Consider the following 21,770-nt stretch of genomic DNA (forward strand, 5'->3'; position numbering starts at 1 on the left):
ATGTCAGGAGCCCCCAAGGAGAGTTTGCCGGGGTTGCCAGGGCTGGGCAAGGCCTGCTTAACCACCATGGACCAAAAGCTTAACGTGCTGGATGAGAAGGTTGACAAACTCTTAAATTTCCAAGAAGACGTCATGGAGAAACTGCAATGTGTGTACCGAGGCATGGGCCACCTGGAGCAAGGCCTGCACCGGCTGGAAGCCTCCCGTATTCTGGGCCCAGCTGGGGCCGACCGCACTCCCCCCGCTGACACGCAGGCTGGGTGGCCGGAGGTCCTGGAACTGGTGAGGGCCGGGCAACAGGATGTCGCACAGCAGGGCGCCAGGCTAGAAGCCCTCTTCCGGATGGTGGTGGCTGTGGACAAGGCCATAGCTTTGTTGGGGGCCGTGCTCCAGAACTCGAAGGTGGTGGATTTTATCATGCAAGGGAGTGTCCCCTGGAGGAAGGGAAGTCTGGCTGACGGCCCTGCGGAGGTTGGTTCCTGCTGCCCTGCCCCGGTGCCCTTCTGGCTGGAAGGGAGGCTCGGGTCCCTGGTGGGGAGACCAGACAGGAAGCTAGTCCTAGGAGAGCTGGAGGGCTGTTGTTCCCTCTTGTGCCTCCTGCGTGACCTGTTGATGGGAACATGGAGAGATGGAAACTTAAAGACCATAGGTGGGTTTCCAGACAGGGCAGGACAGGTGGATTTCCCCCAGGGAAAGGGAGAGGCAGTGCCTCTGTGGGGCCCTGGGCTGTGCAGGGAACCTAGAAGTGGGGGACAAATGAGCCATTAGGGAGAGGAGGGCAGTTACACTTCTTTGACATCCCAGGAACTTCTTTTCTCCTTACACCTGGGGTGGGAGAGAAGTGGGGAGTGCTCAGTTTACCCTGACAGAGCCCCCTTCAGAAACCCAAACCTCCCCCCCTTCCTGTCCCCAGCCTTGTGCTCTGTCCCCGAGTGGGCGGAGTGTGCAGCTGCCTGTGGGGAGATGAGTGTTGACAGTGACCCATGGGGGACACAGGCGGGAGCCGGAGCCTGGGGGTGGAGTGTGGCATTTCTGGGAGCGGCTGTTCCCAAGGGTTGCATAATCAGACCCACTGGCTAATGGAAGCTTGGCTGGGGTGTGTGTGTGTGTGTGTGTGTGTGTGTGTGTGTGTGTGGTGTGTGTAGAGGCAACACTGGGAACAGCAGGGTAAGCCACCTAGCAACACTCACATGGCCTGGAGCCACCGTTTCAGATCTCTGCAGCTTCCCCCCAGCTTGAAGTCTGTGCTTAAACTCTGTCAGCGACTGAGGCTTTCAGAGGCAAGGCTGCAGGAGTTTGCCTTCCCTCCCCCTCCCCAGCCAGGCCAGAACTCGCTCTGCAGATCCCTTTGCTCCCTGCCCAGCTGCTTCTCCAGAGCTGGCCCCTCCCACCCCAGCTCCCTGCTTTCTGCACCTCCCCTGAAAGTCAGGCCTGCAGGGGAGATGTGACCTTCTGCTCTTGACAATGATAACCAACCTCAGCTTTAAAACAGAAAATAAATCTAATTTATGCTCATGGTAAGAAAACATTCTCCCTCCTACTGCATCCCCCCAGTCCCCGGGACAGCCCTCCTCCCCAGACAATCATAGGAACCAGTCTCCTGTGAAACCTTCCAGATAGAGTCTGTTTATCTACAAGCACATTGGTATACACACCACCCTCTTTGTTTTGTTTTGTTTTAACTCAAGTATTACTCACATTGTACTGGCCTGGATTTTTTCTAACAATATATTTGGGGCATTGTTTCATATCTATAGCTAGAAAGCTTCCTCGTTCTTGTTAAGTTGCAGAGAGCTCTCTTTTTGAGGATGTGTCTTAATTTGCTAATCAGTCCCATATCATTGTTTGTTTATATTGTTTCTCATTTTTAGCTATTATAGATAATGATGCAGTGACTAACCATGGAAGTGTGAGTTTATCTATATGACACACTCCTAGAAGTGGCAGTGCTAAGCCAAAGGGTAAATTTATACAATAAATGAAGCCAAACCAACCTTCAAAGGAGTTATTCTAATTCAATAACGTATGGGAATGCTTGTTGCCCCATTTTTGCTAACGAAGCATATTATCCAGTTTTTGCCTCTTTGCCCATCTGGCGGATGAAAACATCTTATTATGCATGTATTTTTTAAAAAACATTTTAGTATAAAAAATGTCAAACATTTATAAAAATAGAGATTAGTACAATGAACCCTGTGAGCCCATAACTGGAGGCTGATGTTTCCCACCCACTTCCCTCTTTCCAGGTTATTTTGAGGAAAATCTGAGATAATGGATTATTTCTTCCATAAGCATTTCAGCACATATATCTAAACCATAAGGGCTCTTTTAAAAAACATTATCATGATCTAAAATGTGAATGGTAACTTGATATTACCAGTCAGCGTTCAAATGTCCCTGATCGGCTTATGCCTTATTTATTTATTTTTATCATTTGTTTATTTGAGTTAAAATCCAAATAAGGCAATTCGTTATATGCCTCTTAAAGCTAACTTTTTAAAAAAAATTCTTAAAATTAAAAAAAACTTTTTATTATGAAAAATTTCAAACATAACCAAAAGTAGACAGAATGATATATCTCATTGCAGTTTTAATTTGCTCATGCCCTTTTCCCTCTATTTCTTTTTTTTGCCTTTTTCTTGATTTGTAAGAATTCTTCATATATTAGTGAAATCAGCTGTCATACGTGTTGCAGATATTTAGGCATCTCTGGATAGGGTGAAGTCATGGAACTTTCTGTTTTCTGAGTTCTTGCCATGGTTCTTGCCTGTGATTGATCTGGCACGTGACTGATCTCTCTTCCGGTCTTTGTGTTTACTACACATCCCAGTAACTATGTTACTAGATCTAGTACTAGATCTAGAACTAAGGGCTAGATCTAGTCTCCCAGGCAGGCTGTCAGCTCCTTGCTGACTGTGAGGCCTCTGCTGCCCTCTGTGTGCGGGCAGGGCTGGCCATTAGACAGCTGTGACCGAGCCCCAGCTACTTAACACACTGTCCATGCTGAAAGCAGCGCACGGTGGAGACTTTCTGGAGATCCTCTTTGTATTTCCTAGGAGAGTAGGGGCATAGCAATTTGTGGAATTGAATTCAGCCTTAGCAGTGGCTGCCAGGACTTCGGGAAGCTCCTCCTCAGGTCTGGAGTGCCCAGTGGCACTTCGTTTGGTCGTAACAACGAATCAGACTATTACTGGAAGCCACGTGCTCTCTCACGGACAGGGTCAGACTCAGCCAGGATGTGCAGAATCACAGTCAACCTGCTCAGAAGGCATCGGTCCTCCAGATGCCTAGGCATTTGGGGTCTATCCTTTTTCTTCTGGATGCATCGGACAAGGCAGGAACCAAAAGTTTGAGCCTTGAAGTCAAAACCCAGCTCTGCATGTGTGTGTGCTTGTATGTGTGTGTGTGTGCACACGCGGACGCACGCCTCTCTCCACCAAAGACAAAGGGAGGGAGAAGACAGTCTGAGCCCCACAAGGTCTACCAAAGGACAGTCTGTTCAAGTCTTTCTCTACTGGTGGGTGAAACAGGAGGCAGCGTGATAATGCTTTCAGTTCCCCCAGCTACGGGGGCGGCAGGGCAGAGTTTGTAGAAAGAGACAAAAGGAGAGGTCTCTGCAGAGCAGGGCATCCGGGTCACATTGATGATGCTGGTGATAATCATGATGACAGCAGCTAGCACTTATTTATTACGTGTTTCCATGTGTTATGTTGTTACCATTAAGAGGGCAAAGCTTACTGTCCTGGAATCCCAAAGACATGAGCAGAAAACAGGACTGAGAGAAGGGGGCACAGCATAGGAAAAACAGTGGAACCAACCTGGAACCAAGCAGAACCCTATGTGCCACCCCCCAACCCCACTCCAGTACAAAGGCCCCTCCACGTCCCCTGCCTCTAGTTTGTGGAAAAGCTGAAGTCTCCCAGGCCTCCCCAAGCCACAAAAGAGCAGGCCAAAGCAGCTAATGATTAGGACAACAGAGTCACAGACTCAGTGTCTGATGCACATTCCTGAGTTGTTTTACAGATACTGTAACTGCCACCAGAGGGAAAAAGCTAACTACATGATGACCAGACTGCAGCCATGACTTAAGCTCCATCTTGAGCAGCACTGAATCTATGGCTAGCAAAATTTCAAGAACTGGCCTCAAGAGAATGGGATACTATTGCTCATAATAATCTATATCTTTGTGGGCATCAACATAATTGTAGCTTCTTCTGCCCATATATGTAAATGGGCAACTACACTTGACAGCAAAGAGATGCTACAGACCCATGCCGACATCTTCCACTCTAAGAATATGGCGCCCTATGTCAGCACGAAGTAGTTACAGAAGATGGACCTTTGCCCATAATCCCATAGAAATGGAATGATGTTCTGACAAGTGGGGATTTGTAAGCAGCTTTTGGCAGGAAAGAGCTCTTTGCAGGAGGCCCCTTTTGTCTTGTCACTAACCTTAAACCAGGCACTCCCATGCTCTACTCATCTCTGGCCCAAGCGCAACTTTCAAGTCTTTTGATCACACAATACCTTGCCTAACAAGTCAGTTCTTTCTGTAGATCAAAGAAGTAGAAATGAAGAATAAGTAACTAACAGAAGACCAGATCTCTTCCCTAGCTTCCCCTTCAGTAAGCTCACAAACTGTGTGAACAAACTGTGAACAAGAGAGCATCAACAAGTCTGCACGACAAGCCTGCATACACTGGGGGATGGCGACAACTCTGATTAACTGAGATTACTTCACTCTTTCCCTTTAAAAACTTTCATGGCTGAGCAGATTCTTTGGAGGCGGTTTTTGGGGGATGTTGAGTCCACCCTCTCCCCAGATTGCCAGCATTCTGATTAAAAGCAACTTTCCTTTCTACCAACATTTGCCTCTCTCAAGTATTGCATTTTGAGGAAAAAGCAGCTGGACCTGATTTGGTAGCAAATGTAACCTCCATCCTTAGTGTCAGGGAGACATGCAAGAGAGGTGAGCACTATGGTGGGAATTGCTCCAGCTGATTTTTGCCACATGGGCCTGGAATTCCCAGATCTTCCGATTTTCTTTTTCAAGAGAAGCTGGGAACCTAGAATTTTTTCTAATCAGTTTTATTAAGGTATAATTTACATACAATAAACTGCACATACACACACTAAGTATGCACAATTTAAGAATACAGTTGAACAAATGTATACACCCTAATAACCACCACCACAATCAAAATGTAGAACAATTTATAACCCCCAAATGGAACTTAGAATTTTGATGTAAAAATCTCCTAGATTTAAAATGGTGGTAACAAATTTAAAATCTTTAAATTCTATGCAAGCCAAAAAAAATGCGAGCTCTTTTTGGACTCTGGCCTCCTAGTTGGGGCCTCTGTGGCCAAGGCAGGAGAAAGGGCCTTCAGTCTCTGGCCTGAGACCAGACCCACTTCTGTGACAAGTGCCAGGAGGAATCTTAGGGGCCATATCAGTCAAAGGCTCAGAAATACCAGGGGGGCCCAGCAAGGGTCAGGCCACCTAGAAATATTTGCATTTGGAAATACTGAGTGCTCTGGACGATTTCAGGGGCACGAGCATATGCACTGGACTGGTGTGGACCATTCAGTTCAGGAAGACCTGCTGAGAGCCTCACAGGGTGGGCTCCGAGTGTCCTTACATGATCTGCTCTGTCTCAGACAACACAAAATCATCCGAGCTATTGAGCACTTACCATGTGCTGGGAGCACTTCTCAGGAAATTCCACAAATTAACTCCCCCAATCCTCCCGCTAGCTCTACGAGTAGATAATATTATTCTTCCCATTTTACAGATGAGGAAAGTGAGATGCAGAGAAGTTAAGGATCTTGGCCAAGTGGTGAAGGTGGGGTTTAAACCCAGCAAGTCTGGTTCAAGGGTCCTGTACTGCAAAGAGGCAACCTTGGGATCCACCCACCTAGCTCCCAAGCAGACATTATTAATTGATAGTGGCACTCTCCCCCTGCAAGCATAGATTTATCTGACCTTAGTATCCAACTCAAGCCAACACTGTAAAAGCCATGACCGATTGATCTAAATTGACACCTTAAATTTATTTTCCATGCCTTGTCTAGTATTTTCAGGTCTGGTCTGTTTAGATCACCCTGTCGGGGGCTAGGTCTGCCCCTTACCTGCACTATGGTGACCCATTAGAAAGGACTTGGTGACCTTGGGAAAGCCTCAGCATCCTTATCTCTAAAATGACAATAGTAATATGTACCCTCTAGTATTACTCTGAGACTAAGAAATAACCTAAGTTCTTCTATTTCAAGCACAAGGTAGGTGCTCAACAAATGTTTGTGGCCTAAACGATGATGTTGATGATGATGCTAGTTTTTATGGTTATTCTTTTAGAACAAAGAGCGAGTGGAAGAGAAAGGAGCAAAACCAAAGCACGCACTGAGCACCAGAGGCGTGCAAGCCGAGCTCAAGGGGCCTTGGGAAGGTGAGTGGGGCCCCGTTGGCTTTATCCCACCTGCACACCTAATTTCAGAATAAAAATACCGCTGCCACCACCACCAATATGATTACTGAAAAACTGCTGAAACTTATTCTTCTTCCTCTTTTTTTTTTGCAGTTCTTTTTGTCCTTTATGCTTATTCCATTCTGTATTGCTCTTTATTTCACTTTGCTTTAAATTTTTATGGATCGCTTTTTTTAAGCACTTCGTCAACTTTAAAGTTTTTTAAGCTAATTTTCTTTTATAATCTTGCATAATAGTTACATGGTTGCAAAGTCGAATTGACAAAACAAGGTATATTAAGAGAAGTCTAGCTTCTATGCATGTTCCCTGCATCCTATTTTCTCCCCTGCATATGTAACTATGTAAAAAAGAATTTGTCTTGTCTTTCCTTTGAAGTCCAGTCTCTTTAGACCACATTATAAGTGGTTATACACACACATATGAGTGCTCATATACACACACATGTGCAAGCTCACATACACACAGCCTTCCTTCTTAGACAAACAGAAGCATACCACACACTTCTCCTCCTTGCTTTTCTCCACCGTATATCCTGAGATCACTCCATAGCCGCATATGGAGATATTTATTTCTCCTTTTTTTATGCCTGGGTGGCCCTGGTTTAGTCAATCAACTCCCTCCTGATGGTCACTTGCATTATCTCCAGTCTGTCTATTATAAACATGGTGCACTGAATGGCCTTCTACATATTTTTCAGGATACCTTTGGGATAGGTTCTTCTAAATAGGAGAGCATTTTTATCCTGCTTATTTTCCTATAGAGAGCCAGAAGGTGGAGCTGCCAGAGGGGACAGTGGAGAGGTTGCCCCCCATCAGTGCTTCGGGGATAGGAGCTGACCTCCTTACCCAGGCAGAAGCCTCACCAGGGCAGGGAGACGGAGTTCCTGGCCCAGCCCAAGTACGTCCAGAGGTGGAAGCCAAAGCTCCTGTAACATCCAGCGAGAACCCCAGGATGGGCCTGGAATTGTCTGTGGTGTCTGAAAGGGTCAGTGAGGCTCCCACCAGCCAGGAAGCTGCATCGGGTGCAGGACGAGGAACATCATCCAGTAGACCTGACCCTCAGCCCTCGGAGGAGGGCATGAGGCTGACTCCAGCGCTGCCAGCCCAGGCCAAGTCAGCTCACGGTGGTGGAGAAACACCTCCAAGGTAAGGGATGTGCCTCCAAGCTGGGCAAGGGAAGACATTAACTGCAGCTCCTGGGCTGGAGCTTGCTAAGGGGCCAGCTGCTCCTGTTTGAGTGTCCACTGTGTGTGCAGCTCTGGCTAGCCTCGAGACGAGAAGACAGGAGAAGGCCAAGGCCCTGCTTTCAGAAGCTTAGAGCACTGGTTCTTACCTGGCACCCATTAGAATTACTGGAAGGAATTTTTTAGATACGAATGCCCAGAGGTTCTGATTTATTCAGTCTGGAGTGATGCTCAAACATCGTTTTTTTGTTTATTTGTTTGTTTTTAAAGCTCCCCAGGTGAGTCCCATGTGGAACAAGACTGAGAGCAATAGTAGTAGCTATAATAATACTTAAAAGTGTTCACTGAACACATCCCAGGTGCCAGTCGTTGGCTGAGCATTTCACAGACATCATCTTGTTTTATTCTCACAACCTCCCCAGGAGGCAAGTGTGGTTGGTGTCCCCAGTTTACTCATGATGAAACAGGGTCAGGTTGCCCAGGGCCACACAGCTTGGGATTCATAGAGCTGGAATCTGAATCCAGGTGTTTGTTTGTTTATTACAGAAGTATAGTTGATTTACAATATTATATTAGTTTCAGATATACAGCATAGGGATCAGAAGTTTTATAGTTTATACTCCATTAAAAGTTATTATAAGATAATGACTATAATTCCCTGGGTTATACAATATATCCTTGTTGTTGATCTAGTTTATACATGGTAGGTGTACCCTAATGAGCAACTCCCTGCTTCACTCTCCCCACTGGTAACCAGTAGTTTGTTCTCTGTATCTGAGTCTCTTTCTGTTTTGCTATATACCTTCATTTGTATTATTTTTTAGATTTCACATATAAGTGATATCATACAGTAATTCTTTCTCTGTCTGACTTATTTCACTAAGCATAATATGCTCTAGTTGTTTCCACGTTGTTGCAAATGGCAGAATTTCATTCTTTTTTATGGCTGAATAATATTCCATTATCTGTATATACCATGTCTTCTTTATCCATTCATCTGTTGATGGACACTTGGGTTGCTTCCATATCTTGGCTATTGTAAATAGTGCTGCTATGAACATTGGGGCACATGTATCTTTTTAAATAAATGATTTTGTTTTTTTTCTGGATATATACCCAAGATTGGAATTACTGAGTCATATGGTAGTTCTGTTTTTAGTTTTTTGAGGCACCTCAGTACTGTTTTTCATAGTCACTGCACCAATTTACATTCCCACCAACAGTGTACAAAGGTTCCTTTTTCTCCGCATCCTTGCCAACATTTGTTATTTGTAGTCTTTTTTTTTTTTTTTTTTTTTGGCTGTGTTGGGTCTTCGTTGCTGCATGCAGGCTTTCTCTAGTTGTGGCAAACGAGGGCTACTCTTTGTTGCAGTGTGCGGGCTTCTCATTGTGGTGGCTTCTCTTGTTGTGGAGCATGGGCGCTAGGCTTGCAGGCTTCAGTAGTTGCAGCATGGGGGCTCAATAGTTGTGGCATGTGGGCCCTAGAGCGTGTGGGCATCAGTAGTTGCGGCTCATGGGCTCAGTAGTTGTGGCTCGTGGGCTCTAGAGTACAGGCTTAGTAGCTGTGGTGCACAGGCTTAGTTGCTCTGCAGCATGTGGGATCTTCCTGGACCAGGGATCGAACCCGTGTCCCTGGCATTGGCAGGTGGATTCTTAACCACTGTGCCACTGGGGAAGTCCCTATTTGTAGTCTTTTTGATGATAGCTGTTCTGACAGGTGTGAGGTGATATCTCGTTGTTTTGATTTGCATTTCTCTAATAATTAGCAATGTTGAGCATCTTTTCATGTGCTTTTTGGCCATCTGTATGTGTTCTTTGCAGAAATGTCTATTCAGGTCTTCTGCCCATTTTTTCATTGGCTTGTTTGTTGTTTTCATATTGAACTATATGGGCTGTTTATATATTTTGGATATTAACCCCTTGTTGGTCATGTCATCTGCAAATATTTTCTCCTGTTCAGTAGGTTGTCTTTTTATTTTTTCAATGTCTTTTCATTTTTTCATTTTTCTTTGCTGTGAAAAAGCTTTTAAGTTTAATTAGGCCCTGTTTGTTTGTTTGCTTTTATTTCTTTCGACTTAGGAGACAGATACAAAAAAAACAGTTGATACGATTTACATCATAGGCTGTTCTGACTGAACATTCTTTTCCAGGAGTTTTATGGTTTGGGGTCTTATATTTAGGTCTTTAATCCATTTTGGGTTTCTTTTTTATTATATGGTGTGAGAAAGTAGTCCAGTTTGATTCTTTTGCATGTAGCTGTTCAGTTTTCCCAACAGTGTTTATCAAGAGGCTGTCTTTTCCCCATTGTATATTCTTGCCTCCTTTGTCATAGATTAATTGACCATAGGTGTATGCGTTTATTTCTGGACTCTCTGTTCTGTTCCATTGATCTATATGTCTGTTTTCTGTGCCAGTACCATGATGTTTTGATTACTGTAGCTTTGTAATATAGCCTGAAGTCTGGGAGGGTGATACCTCCAGCTTTGTTCTTTTTTACCAAGATTGCTTTGGCACTTTGAGGTCTTTTGTGGTTCCATATGAACTTTAGGATTATTTGTTCTCATTCTGAAAAAATGTCATGGGTGTTTTTATAAAGATTGCATTAAATCTGTAGATTGCTTTGGGTAGTATGGCCATTGTAACAATATTAATTCTTCCAATCCAAGAGCATGGGATATCTTTCCATTTCTTTGTATCATCTTCAATTTCCTTCATCAATGTTTTATAGTTTTCAGTATATAGGTCTTTCACCTCCTTTGTTAAGTTCCTTCTTAGGCATTTTTAAAATGTGATTTTAAAAGGGATTGTTTTTTACTTTCTCTTTCTGATAGTTTAACATTAGTGTATAGAAAAGCAACAGATTTCTGTATACTAATCTAGTGTCTTGCAATTTCATTTAATTTGTTTATTAGTTTTTATAGTTTATTTGCTTTATAGTTTTATCTGTTTTATTGTTTGTTTATTTGTTTTATAGTTTTCAGGTGGAGACTTTAGGGTTTTCTATTTAAAGTATCATGTCATCTGCAAATAGCGACAGTTTTACATCTTTCCTTCCAATCTGGATGCCTTTTATTTCTTTTTCTTGTCTGATTGCTGTGGCTAGGTCTTCCAATATTATGTTAAATACAAGTGGAAAGAGTGGGATTCTTGTCTTGTTCCTGAATTTAGAGGAAAGGCTTTTAGCTTTTCACCATTGAGTGTGATGTTAGCTGTGAGTTTGTCATGTGACCTTTATTATGTTGAGATGTGTTCTCTCTATACCTACTTTGATGATAGCTTTTTATAATGAGTGGATGTTGAAGTTTGTCAAATGTTTTTTAGGCATCTATTGAGATGATCATGTGATTTTTATCCTTCTCTTTGTTAGTATGATGTATCACATTGATTGATTTGCAAATATTGCACCATCCTTGGGTCCCTGGAATAAATCCCACTTGATCATGGTGTACGATCCTTTTTATATATTGTTGGATTTAGTTTGCTAATATTTTGTTGAGGATTTTTGCATCTATTTTCATCAAAGATACTGGCCTATAGTTTGCTTTTGTTGTAGTGTCTTTTTCTGATTTTGGTATCAGGGTAATGGTGGCCTCATAGAATGCATTTGGGAGTGTTCCATCCTCTTCAAGTTTTTGGACTAGTTTGAAAAGGATAAGCACTAGTTCTTTTTTATAGAACACAAAAAAGAATTACCCTGTGAAGCTGTCCAACCCTGGACTTTTTTTGCTGGGAGTTTTTTTTTAAATTACAAATTCAGTTTCACTACTAGTGATCAGTCTGTTCAAATTGTCTGTTTGTTATTGATTCAGTCTTGGCAGGTTGTATGTTTCTAGAAATTTGTTCTAGGTTGTCCAATTTGTTCACGTATAGCTGTTCATAGTATTCTTTTATGATTTTTTGTAGTTCTGTGATATTGTTTGTTATTTACCCTCTTTCATTTCTTTTCTTGTTTGTTTTTAATTGAAGTATAGTTGATTTACAATGTTGTGTTACTTTCTGCTGTACAGCAAAGTGATTCAGTTATGCATACATATACAGCAAAGTGATTCAGTTATACATATATATACATTCTTTTTAAAAATATTCTTTTCCACTATGGTTTATTATAGGATAGTGAATATAGTTCTCTGTGCTCTACAGTAGGACCTTGTCCTCTTTCATTTCTTATTTTGTTTATTTGGGTCCTCTCTCCTTTCTTCTTGATTAGTGTGGTTAAAGGTTTATCAATTTTTTTGTCTTTTCAAAAAACCACCTCTTGGTTTCATTGATATTTTCTACTGTGTTTTGATCTCTATTGTATTTATTTCCTCTTTAATATTTATTTTTTCTTTCCTTCTGCTGACTTTGGGCCTTCTTTGTTCTTCTTTAGGTGGTAATTCCTTTAGGTGGTAGTTTAGGTTGCTTGATGTTTTTCTTGTTTCTTGAGGAAAGCCTGTACTGCTATCAGCTTCCCTCTTAGAACTGCTTTTACTGCATCCCATAGGTTTTGGAGTGTTGTGTTTCCATTTTCATTTGTCTCAAGGTATTTTCTGATTTCCTCTTTGATTTTATCATTGACACATTGGTTTTTTAGTAGCATGTCGTTTAGTCTCCATGTGTCTGTTCTTGTTCCATTTTTCTTTCTATAATTGATTTCTGATTTCATACCACTGTAGCTGGAAAAAATGCTTGATATAAGAATACACATTCAGGATTTCTCTGGTGGTGCAGTGGTTAAGAATCTGCCTGCCAATGCAGGGAACACGGGTTCGAGCCCTGGTCTGGGAAGATCCCACATGCCACTAAGCCCGTGTGCCACAACTACTGAGCTTGTGCTCTAGAGCCCGTGAGCCACAACTATTGAAACCCACGTGCCTAGAACCTGTGCTCCGCAACAAGTGAAGCCACTGCAATAAGAGAAGCCACCGCAATGAGAAGCTTGTGTGCTACAATGAAGAGTAGTCCCCACTTGCTGCAACTAGAGAAAGCCTGCACACAGCAACGAAGACCCAACACAGCCATAAATAAATAAATAAATACACATTATTTTCAAGTACACATGTAATGTTCTCCAGGATAGATCACATGCTAGGCCACAAAACAATTCTCAAAAAATTTAAGAGGCTGGATCTAGGTTTTTGGACTCCAGAATCTGTGCCCCTAACCACTGCACCATCCTGTTTTTTCAGGTCAGCATTTAGTTAAGTCTTAAATACTATGATGGGGAGAGAATGATGGGTGTTCAGAGGTGGGAGGTTGGTATGGGCTGAATCAATCCAGGGGCTTTCAGAAAGATTATGCTTGGAGCTCTGGAAGTGGACTTGGAGCTCTAAGGACTCAGTCTCAGGACCTGCCCTCAGCAGACATGGTGCAGGAAAATGAAGAGCCAGAACTGCTGACTGTCAGGTCCTACCTAGCCCTGTGTTTTCCATCAGTGTTCTCCAGGGGCAGGGCATCCTGGTCCCAGGCAGCCCACTGAAGGGCACTCTGCTTCCTGGGCCTTTCTCTAAAGGGACTTGTGCCCTTCTGCACCTGCCCTTGGCTGTCCTGATCTATAACTGAGTCCCCCAAGGCCTGGCTCAGGGAGAGGAGCTGGTGTCTGTGTATGCTGTGGTGGCTGGCAGGGAAACCCAGTCCTTTTTCTGCCTTTGTTCTGGAAGGAAATATGAGTCCCCAGGAGACCTAAACAGCTGGAGGGAGGGATTCCTGGCAGGCATCCTTGGATCCTGGCCAAGGCTCTAAATGTGGAATCTAGGGTGGGGATGAACTTGCCATGAACTTGTTAGGGGCCCTAAAAGAATTCTGGGTGAGGGGGAAAGGTCTGTGTGTCAGTTTCAACCCTGAGTTGAATTTCAGACACCAGACTGGGCTCAGGAAGTGGGGCGATCACTGCCTACCCTCCGTCACCTAGCACATGGGTATATCTGGAGAAAAATGGATTTGAACTCGAGCATTGGCTGTGATTGGCAGTGGCTGCCTGTGTAGAGGATCCCTGGGCCCTTGCTGGACTTGGTGGAATAGAGTGCTGCAATCAATTAGCAATGCCTGCCCTGGGTGTGCTGCGCAGGAAGTGGGGAAGCCTTAGACACTCAGAGTGGCATGGGAATGCATGGCAGTACCTTGGGGTCATCCCATGCCCCCAGGTATGAAGACCAAGAGGAACTCAGTGGCTGTTGGCCTTCTTAGCTGGCTACCTGTCTACCTGGATATTCTTCCAGAAACTGGCTTCCTGCAGTTTCCCATGTCCCTTGGTTAAGGCAAGGGCTGAACTGGGCTTGGATGCCACCCTTCCCATCCTACCCTGTCATCACCAACCCGTACTTGCTCCTGAGGGAGTGTCGGGGGACTTTTGCTGCCTCCCACCCAAAGCTTAGCTGTGAACAGGCTGCCGAACCAGGTGCATTCAGAAGTAGGCACTGCTCTCAGAGGACCTGCAGCAGCTCAGAGGAGGGGCCTGGGCCTCCAGCTGCTAGGGAAAGCCTTAATTTAAAAAAAAATGTGGTTAAAAACTCATAACATAAAATTTACCATCTTAACCATTTTCAAGTGTATAGTGTAGTTGTGTTAAGTATATTCATATTGCTGTGACACAGATCTCCAGAACTTTTTTGTCTTGTAAATCTGAAACTCTGTTACCATCAAACGCCTCCCCTCCAGATCATGGTAACCACCTTTCTACTTTCTGTCTCTATGAATCTGACTATTGTAAGTCCTTCATATAATTCATTCATTCATATATGTGGAATCAGTCTTTCTGTCACTGGCTTATTTCGCTTAGCATAAAGTCCTCAAGGTTCATCCAGGTCAGAACTTCCTTCCTTTTTAAGGATGAATAATATTCCATTGTATGTATATGCTACATTTTTTTATCCATTCATCCATCACTGGACACTTGGGTTGCTTCCACATTTGGCTGTTGTGAATAATGCTGCTGTGAACATGGCTGTGCAAATCTCTTTGAGATTCTGCTTTCAATTCTTTTGGATATATTTCCAGAAGTGAGATTGCTGGATCATATGGTAGTTCTATTTTTACATTTTTTAGGAACTGCCATACTGATTTCCACAGTAGCTGCACCATTTTAGGCTTCACTGTTTGAACCTCCTGCATTTGTACTTTCATTTCTTAGTCGACTCTCAGTACATCTGTGAAGTGTTACTGTCCCTGTTTGACAGAAGAGGTTGCTGAGGCTAGACTTGCCCAAACCCAGCCCTGTTCAGCAACCTGTGGCAGAACTACGGCCAGGATGGAGGCCGCCTGGCTCCCTCCTGAGACTCAGTCCACCCCAGGCACTCACCCCCTCACCCCTGCCCCAACACTCATAGACCTCGGCAGTGGGGTTGTGAAGGGCAGTCAGAGGGCAACTCTGAGAGGGAGGGTCTGAAGCTCCCAGGATCAGTGTCCTTCCCTCTGAATGTCAAGGCTTAGAAGGCCTTCCTGACCTCCAGCTGGCTTCCAAAACCACAATGCTGCTTGGTCTGGGTAACAAAGGTGGATGCAGCGGGCCCAGTGGCATGGCCCAGTGGCATGGCCCATTGGCATGGCCCAGTGGTGCAGGAGGGCCTGTAGGGAGGCAGAGAGTTTCCTCAGCTGTGTAAGCACGCAGGCCTAGCACAGCCAGGACTGTTTTATTCAGGAGAAACAGAAAGTCCAGACTCTTAGGAGCAATTCCCTGATTTTACTAAAATGTGTCTGACCTGAAGCTTCAGTGTGATGTTTGACTTGGTTCACCCTTCTCTTCATTTAATGGAAGGGAAACTGAGGCCCAAAGAAGGGAGGGAAGAGCCCAGGTCTCCTGCCTCCCGGCCACATTCCTCCTGGAGCAGAAGCACATTCCCAAGGGGCCACAGAGACAGCTGGTGCCCGCCTCCCCACTCCTCCCAAGCCCCATCCACCACAGGTCACTTCAAGTCTTTCCTGGATGCTGATCCAGTGGAATCCTGAGAGCTGGTGGCACCGTATGCCACTGAAGCCAGTCTCTCCCCTGGTGTCCTGTCTGGGTAGAGAGGGACAGGGGATGGAATCTGCTGGTTTCAACCGCAAGCTAACTCTTAGTATTATAACAACCCAAAGGGCCCGTTTTAACAGATGAGAAAACTGAGGCTAAGAGGCCGTGGTCAGTGAATGGCAGCAGCAGGCATTTGAACCCAGGTCTGTTCTGACTCAGGTTCTTGCTTTTAACCTCAGGGCCACATTTCTCTCTGCCCCAGGATCTCCATCCATGTGCAGGAGACAGACATCCCTGGGGAGCTACTTGTGACACGAGGCGGCAGCCTCAGAACCACGCCCCCTGAAGAGGCTCTAGCAGCTGCCCATCCAGGTGAGCAGGACTCACCTGGGCCCAGGTGCTACCCCCAGGCCCCTGGGACTGAGTCAGGAAAACATATCCCAAAAGGAGCTGGGGTGTTTTCCCCACTGTGGAAGCGGAGCAGCGACTGCGGAGCAAAGGCCAAAGAGAAACAGGGATCTGGGCCTGAGCCCGCCATGACACCAAGCAGGGCCTGGAGGGACAAGGGAGCCGATGCCAGGACCCCAGGCCTGCAGCAGGACACAGGCCCGGGAGCAGGGAACCCTGAGCCTGGAAAAGACTGCACAGCCAGGGGCACGAGCAGAGCTGAAGCAGGAAGGAGGACACCCCCAGGAGCTGAGGCGGGCAGCCTGTTTCTGGGTAAGTGAGGGCATTGCTATGTGCCCCGAGGTGAGTGAGTTTGAAAGGCCTACTCTGGGAGGCCTCCCTGAAGCTTCCAGGGAGAGAGAATGTGGGTGTTGGGGAGTCGAAGACTGGGAACAGCCTGCCAGCACATCCCAGGGCTGGAGACCAAGGCACGGAGATGCAGCAGGCTGAGCTCATGTTGGCTCTAGCCATTGGAGAGGAGGGAACCCATGGGGCTCAACTTGGATTTCTCAAAGCCACCTGCCTGCCCGATACTATTGGTATCATTCTGGATTGAGACAGGGAAGGCTCCTGCTAAAAGGCAAATCCATTAACTGGTATATATAACCCACTATCAGCCATTTGCACTCAGTGGGCTGACTCTCATCCAGGATCGGGAAGGGGCTGCTGACCTGCTTTCTGTCCCAATGGTGGTGGGAGGTGTCCTTGTGTTCCTGTGACCTAAAGGGCCTCAACTCCTCCAGCCCTTAGGGCCACACCCTCGTTGGTCTGAGCCCTCATCCCATATGGCTGCTGGAAGGCCACCATTTGCTGACTCCCTGTTCCAGAATTTCTGGAGGTCCCTGAGGAAGGGCTGAGCGCTCTGCAGGTCATCCTGGTGCCCCTTGCCAGTTCCGGGCTCCATGGTTGCCCTGTGCTGTGCTCTGACTTCTCTGGCTGCTTCCTCTCCCCTTGTATGACCTGGTCCAGATGTGGACATAGGCGTCCCATAATTCCTGAAACACAGCTGAGAGCAGGCTGTGACTTTAGAGTCTTTTCTGAGACTTGAGATGGTGATAAAGCCAATGTTAGCTGAGGACTCCCTGTGAGCCGAGCCTCGGGCATTTGTGGTGGCGTTTACCCTCACAGGCCTGTGGAGTGGAGACACGTGAAACACAGGAGGGGCTGAGAAGCACGTTTAAGGTCACAAGGTCAGTGCTGACAGAGCCAGGATCTGACGGTTGGGCTCCAGAAGAGAAGGCAGTTACTTTGCAGCAAAGGAGACTTCAGACTGGAATTCTAGATGTGGATTCTCTGCGACACACCCAGGCTTTCCAGGGGCCCAGGAAACAACACAATCATGCAAATGTTACCCCCTTGTAGTCTAGGGCTTGGGCTCACCTTTGCAGACACAAAAAAGGTACACAATATGCTCTCAAAGCAAATTCAGTCTTCTACTTTGGGGAGCAGAAAGTGGCTTGTGAGACAAACTAAGAGAAAATAGAAGTATTTCCCCTGCTCTGGGTCCAGGGCTGCGGAGGTCATGGAGTTGTTCCTGGAACACTCTGAGTACTCCCTCGATAAGCCCCCAACAAACTGGCAGAAGCCGTTTTTGAACCAAGTGGGTCTGGGACTGGGGGTGGGGGGAGCTGAGAGGTGGGGACGGCACGAAGGAGGCTCACAGTTGCTGTCTCCCGAACAGACGACAGTCCAGCCCCGCCAGCCCCCTTCGAGCATCGGATGGTGAGTGTGAGGGAGACCTCGACCTCAGCGGGCTACACAGTGTGCCAGCACGAAGTCCTGGGAGGGTAAGCTGGCCTTCTGCCTTGATGAGGGGCGGGGCAACTGGACAGCTGGGTGCCGCTGTGGTTCTCAGGAACTGATTGATGGAGCCATCGCCAGGAATGGGATGTACCGCACAGCATGGGAGTGGGTGGAGGGCTTACAAAGAGTGTGTGAGGAGATATCCGCGGAGTGCAGGAGGGCCCACATGGTGTGAGTGAGATGAAGTGTAGGGTGCAGGAGGGCCCACAGTGCGGGCCTGGGACCCGTGTACTGGAGGTGGCACGGGAGCTGACATGGGGTGGGGTAAGAGGGATGTCCTCTAGGGTGCAGGACGGCCTGGGTGGTGTGGGTGACAGGGACACCACCTGGGGTGCAGGATGGCCCACATATATGGGGTGAAGAAGCTCTTTTCCAGGTTCAGAGCCCGTGGGTGTGCGGGTGGTGACTGATAACTCTGGGGTGCAGGGTAATCCCTGTGGTGTGTGCAGAGTAGAGGTAGGACCAGAAAGCCCAGGGTCCAGGATGGGGCTGGCCCACCACATGGCGGGTGTGCTTCTGGGGCTCTGAGACTGCTCTGTCATCATATCTCTGCAGGGGCCGGTTTGGCCAGGTCCACAGATGCACGGAGAAGGCCACGGGCCTCTCGCTGGCGGCCAAGATCATCAAAGTGAAGAGTGCCAAGGACCGGGTGAGGTTTTTGCCCCAGGCCAGTGAATGTCCCGGACCAAGCTCAGGATTCCTTCACTTCCCTCTGGGCCACCCTGGACCCCACACTGCACCAGCCCCCTCCACTCTGAGCAGGAAACCTAGCCACCTTTCCTGCCTCTTTTCCATGACTCCCACACTCCAGTCAGCAGGTCACCTTGCACCCTGGGCAACAGGTCCTCCTAGACCTCCAGGGTTCCTTTTTGGGCTTCAGGTTTCCTATCTGTGAAATGGGTGGGCCCTTGCTGCTGTAAGAAGCTGGTGTGGGTGGTGAGTTGAGGAAAGCTGGTGTGAGAACAGGAAATGAGGATGCAGGGTGGGGATGTGTGTGTCTTGGGAAGGGCAGCTGACTTCTCTTCCTGACCCATTTCTTGGAAACTCCTCTCCCCTTTGGCTCCACAAGGAGGATGTGAAGAACGAGATCACCATCATGAACCAGCTCAGCCATGTGAACCTGATCCAGCTCTACGATGCCTTTGAGAGCAAGAACAGCTTTACCCTTGTCATGGAGTAGTGAGCATGGGAGACGGGGCCAGGGCTCGGGGTGGGGCTGGGAACTGAGATTCCAGAAAAACTCTCCCTTTCCTTCCCCTCTCAGTGACACCCAGGGAAAGGCATCACCTCCTCTGCCTGACCTCCAACATAGAGCACAGAGGACAAAGCCATTTGTCACAAACCAGCAGCCAGTGAACCTGATTTGACCTACAGATATTGTTTTGGCCTACACAATTTTTAGTAATTTTGATTTAGTTGTTAACTAAATTTAGTTGTTAGTTGGAAATAAGGAAATTTCACATTAAAACCTAGATGTCTAGCTTTCCTTGCAAATATAAAAGATCTGGTAATGCTAGATCTACATTTCCAGTTGGAAGTGGTGTGATGGAGCTCATAGTAACTGACCTTTGTAGACGGGGCAATCAAACTCCCATTTGCTACAGTCCCTATCACTTCCAGCTACCCATGACGTTGAGGCCAGGGGCTCAGGGGACATTTATTATTGTGCTTGTGTTGCTATTTTCCTTCTGGTAGGACTGAGGATAGTGAAATATTTGTCATGTCAGTTCTCTATAAAAAGTGGAAAAAGAAGTTAGACTAAGGGCTATGTGTTCTAAGAAAAGTTTTGTCTTACATCTAGTCTGATTTAGGCTTCTTGCCATGTAGGTACTAATTGGCCCCTGTAGGCCAATGAGCTTACAACCTTGGCCTAGAGTATCAAGAGTGAGTATCCAGAGTGAGCCTGGATGATCAACACTGCAGATAAGCCCCAGTCTCCCATCTGGCCCATCTCTTCCTTTTTACCACCCATACTCTGAGCTGGGAATGGACAAGAGCAAAGGTCCCCGTAAAACCCCAGATGGCAGTGGCACCCTTGGGCTCACCTGGTGATGAGTGGACCAGTCTTCTGAGAGCCTTGCTCAGTCAGTGCTTGCCTCTTCCTTTGCCTTGGCAGTGTGGATGGGGGTGAGCTCTTTGACCGGATCACAGAAGAGAAGTACAACCTGACTGAACTGGATGTGGTGTTGTTCACCAAGCAGGTCTGCGAGGGTGTGCAATACCTCCATCAGCAGTACGTCCTGCACTTGGACCTCAAGGTCAGGCTCCGCCCTGGGCAAGTGGCGGTTGGGTGCCCTGGTTCCTGAGCTTCTGTTGCTCTCTCATCTTTGAGAGCTCTGTCAGCACCCAATCCTGGCTTCCATTCCTTGCTCTGCCATTGCCTACTTCTGGATTCTAGGGCAGGCCAAGTCTCTGAGCCTCAGTTCCTCCATCTGTGACATGTGGAAAATAGGTACCTCATTAAGTGTTCTTTGACGATCAAATGATACAGTGACTTTTTTCTATAAAAAAACTCTAAGATTAGTTTTTAAAAACTAAAATAGAAACATGCATGTGGTAACAAATATAGACAATATAGAAATGTATGAAATGCACAGTGAAAGTTCTTCCCACTCAGTCTCTGTGCTGAGAGGTCTTCTGTATTAGCAATTTGGCACGACAAACACACACACACACAAGGGATCATACTATACATCTCGTTTTTAAACTTGCCCTTTTTAGTTAACAGTACACTGTAGACATCTTTTCTCATTCTCTTTAAGGGCCATGGTATAGTCCATTGAATGAATGCATTACAGCTTCTTTTGTCTACTTGACAAAAAGTAAGCACGAGGTAGCCATTCTTTTCTTTCTGTTTTGTACATGGGTTTATTTCTGGGATGTCTATTCTGTTCCATTGATCTACATGTCTGCCTTTTTATGCCTATATTATACTATTTTGATTAGTGTTGCTTAGTTATAGTTTGAGATCAGGAAGTGTGATGACTCCAATTTTTTAGATTCTACTTATAACTGAGATCATACAGTAAGTGTCTTTCTCTGTCTGATTTATTTCACTTTGCATAATGCCGTCAAGTTCCATCTTGTCACAAATGGCAGAATTTCCTTTTCTTTTCTTTTTTTTTTTTTGACTGTGCCGTGTGACATCTTCATTCCCCAACCAGGGATCAAACCCGTGCCCCCTGAAGTGGAAGTGTGGAGTCTTGATCACTGGACTGCCAGGGAAGCCCCACATTTGACTATTAAGCACTTGAAATATAACTAGTGTGAGTGAGGAACTGAATTTTAAATTTTATTAATTTAAATCTAAAAATTGACATGATTAAATTATTGAAAAACATTAAGTATATTTGGAACAATTTCAATATGTTAATTTGTTTTTCAAAAGCTATCAATTTCATGAAATCTAAATACAAATAATTCATGAGATCTAAATACATCTAAAGTATTTCTGATGAAGATTTAGTGTCTGATTTGAGATGTGCTATAAATGTAAAATGCACACTGGACTTCAAAGGCAATATGATAAAAATAATGGAAAATGTTTCATCGATATTTTTTATTTTGATAACTTATTGAAATGGTAGTGTTTTTGATATATCAGGCCAGAGAAAATTATTATTAAAATTAAGTTTTAGAAAATACTTTGAGATGAATGAAAATGAGAACACAACATGCCAAGACTTATGGGGGTGCATCTAAACTAGGAATGAAATTTGTAGCTGCAAACACTTATATATTAAAAAGAACATCTCAAACCAATAATCTAACATTCCATCTTAAGAAACTAGAAAAAGAAGAGCAAGCTAAACTCAAAGCAAGCAGAGGATACAAATAAGAAAGGTTAGAGCAGAAATAATTGAAACAGAGAACAGAGAAACAGCAGAGAAAATCAATGAAACCAAAAGTTGGTTCTTTGAAAAGAT

At 45.6% G+C, this 21,770-nt stretch overlaps 1 protein-coding gene across 1 annotated transcript in view; it reads left to right on the forward strand.

Moving 5' to 3' along the window:
• MYLK3 (myosin light chain kinase 3) overlaps positions 1-21,770 on the forward strand; it is a gene marked incomplete at both ends in the record, with an annotated part of 43,811 nt that continues 22,041 nt past the window's right edge. The window contains 8 exons of the mRNA XM_082863445.1: positions 1-471; positions 6,355-6,445; positions 7,245-7,629; positions 15,857-16,314; positions 17,723-17,828; positions 18,400-18,493; positions 18,914-19,023; positions 19,961-20,102. Of these exons, the coding sequence (XP_082719571.1) occupies positions 1-471; positions 6,355-6,445; positions 7,245-7,629; positions 15,857-16,314; positions 17,723-17,828; positions 18,400-18,493; positions 18,914-19,023; positions 19,961-20,102 (1,857 nt within the window). The remainder of the gene's footprint in view (positions 472-6,354; positions 6,446-7,244; positions 7,630-15,856; positions 16,315-17,722; positions 17,829-18,399; positions 18,494-18,913; positions 19,024-19,960; positions 20,103-21,770) is intronic.

This window comes from Leucopleurus acutus, assembly GCF_964270905.1.
Source record: "Leucopleurus acutus genome assembly, chromosome: 20".
Classification (NCBI taxonomy): domain Eukaryota; kingdom Metazoa; phylum Chordata; class Mammalia; order Artiodactyla; family Delphinidae; genus Leucopleurus; species Leucopleurus acutus.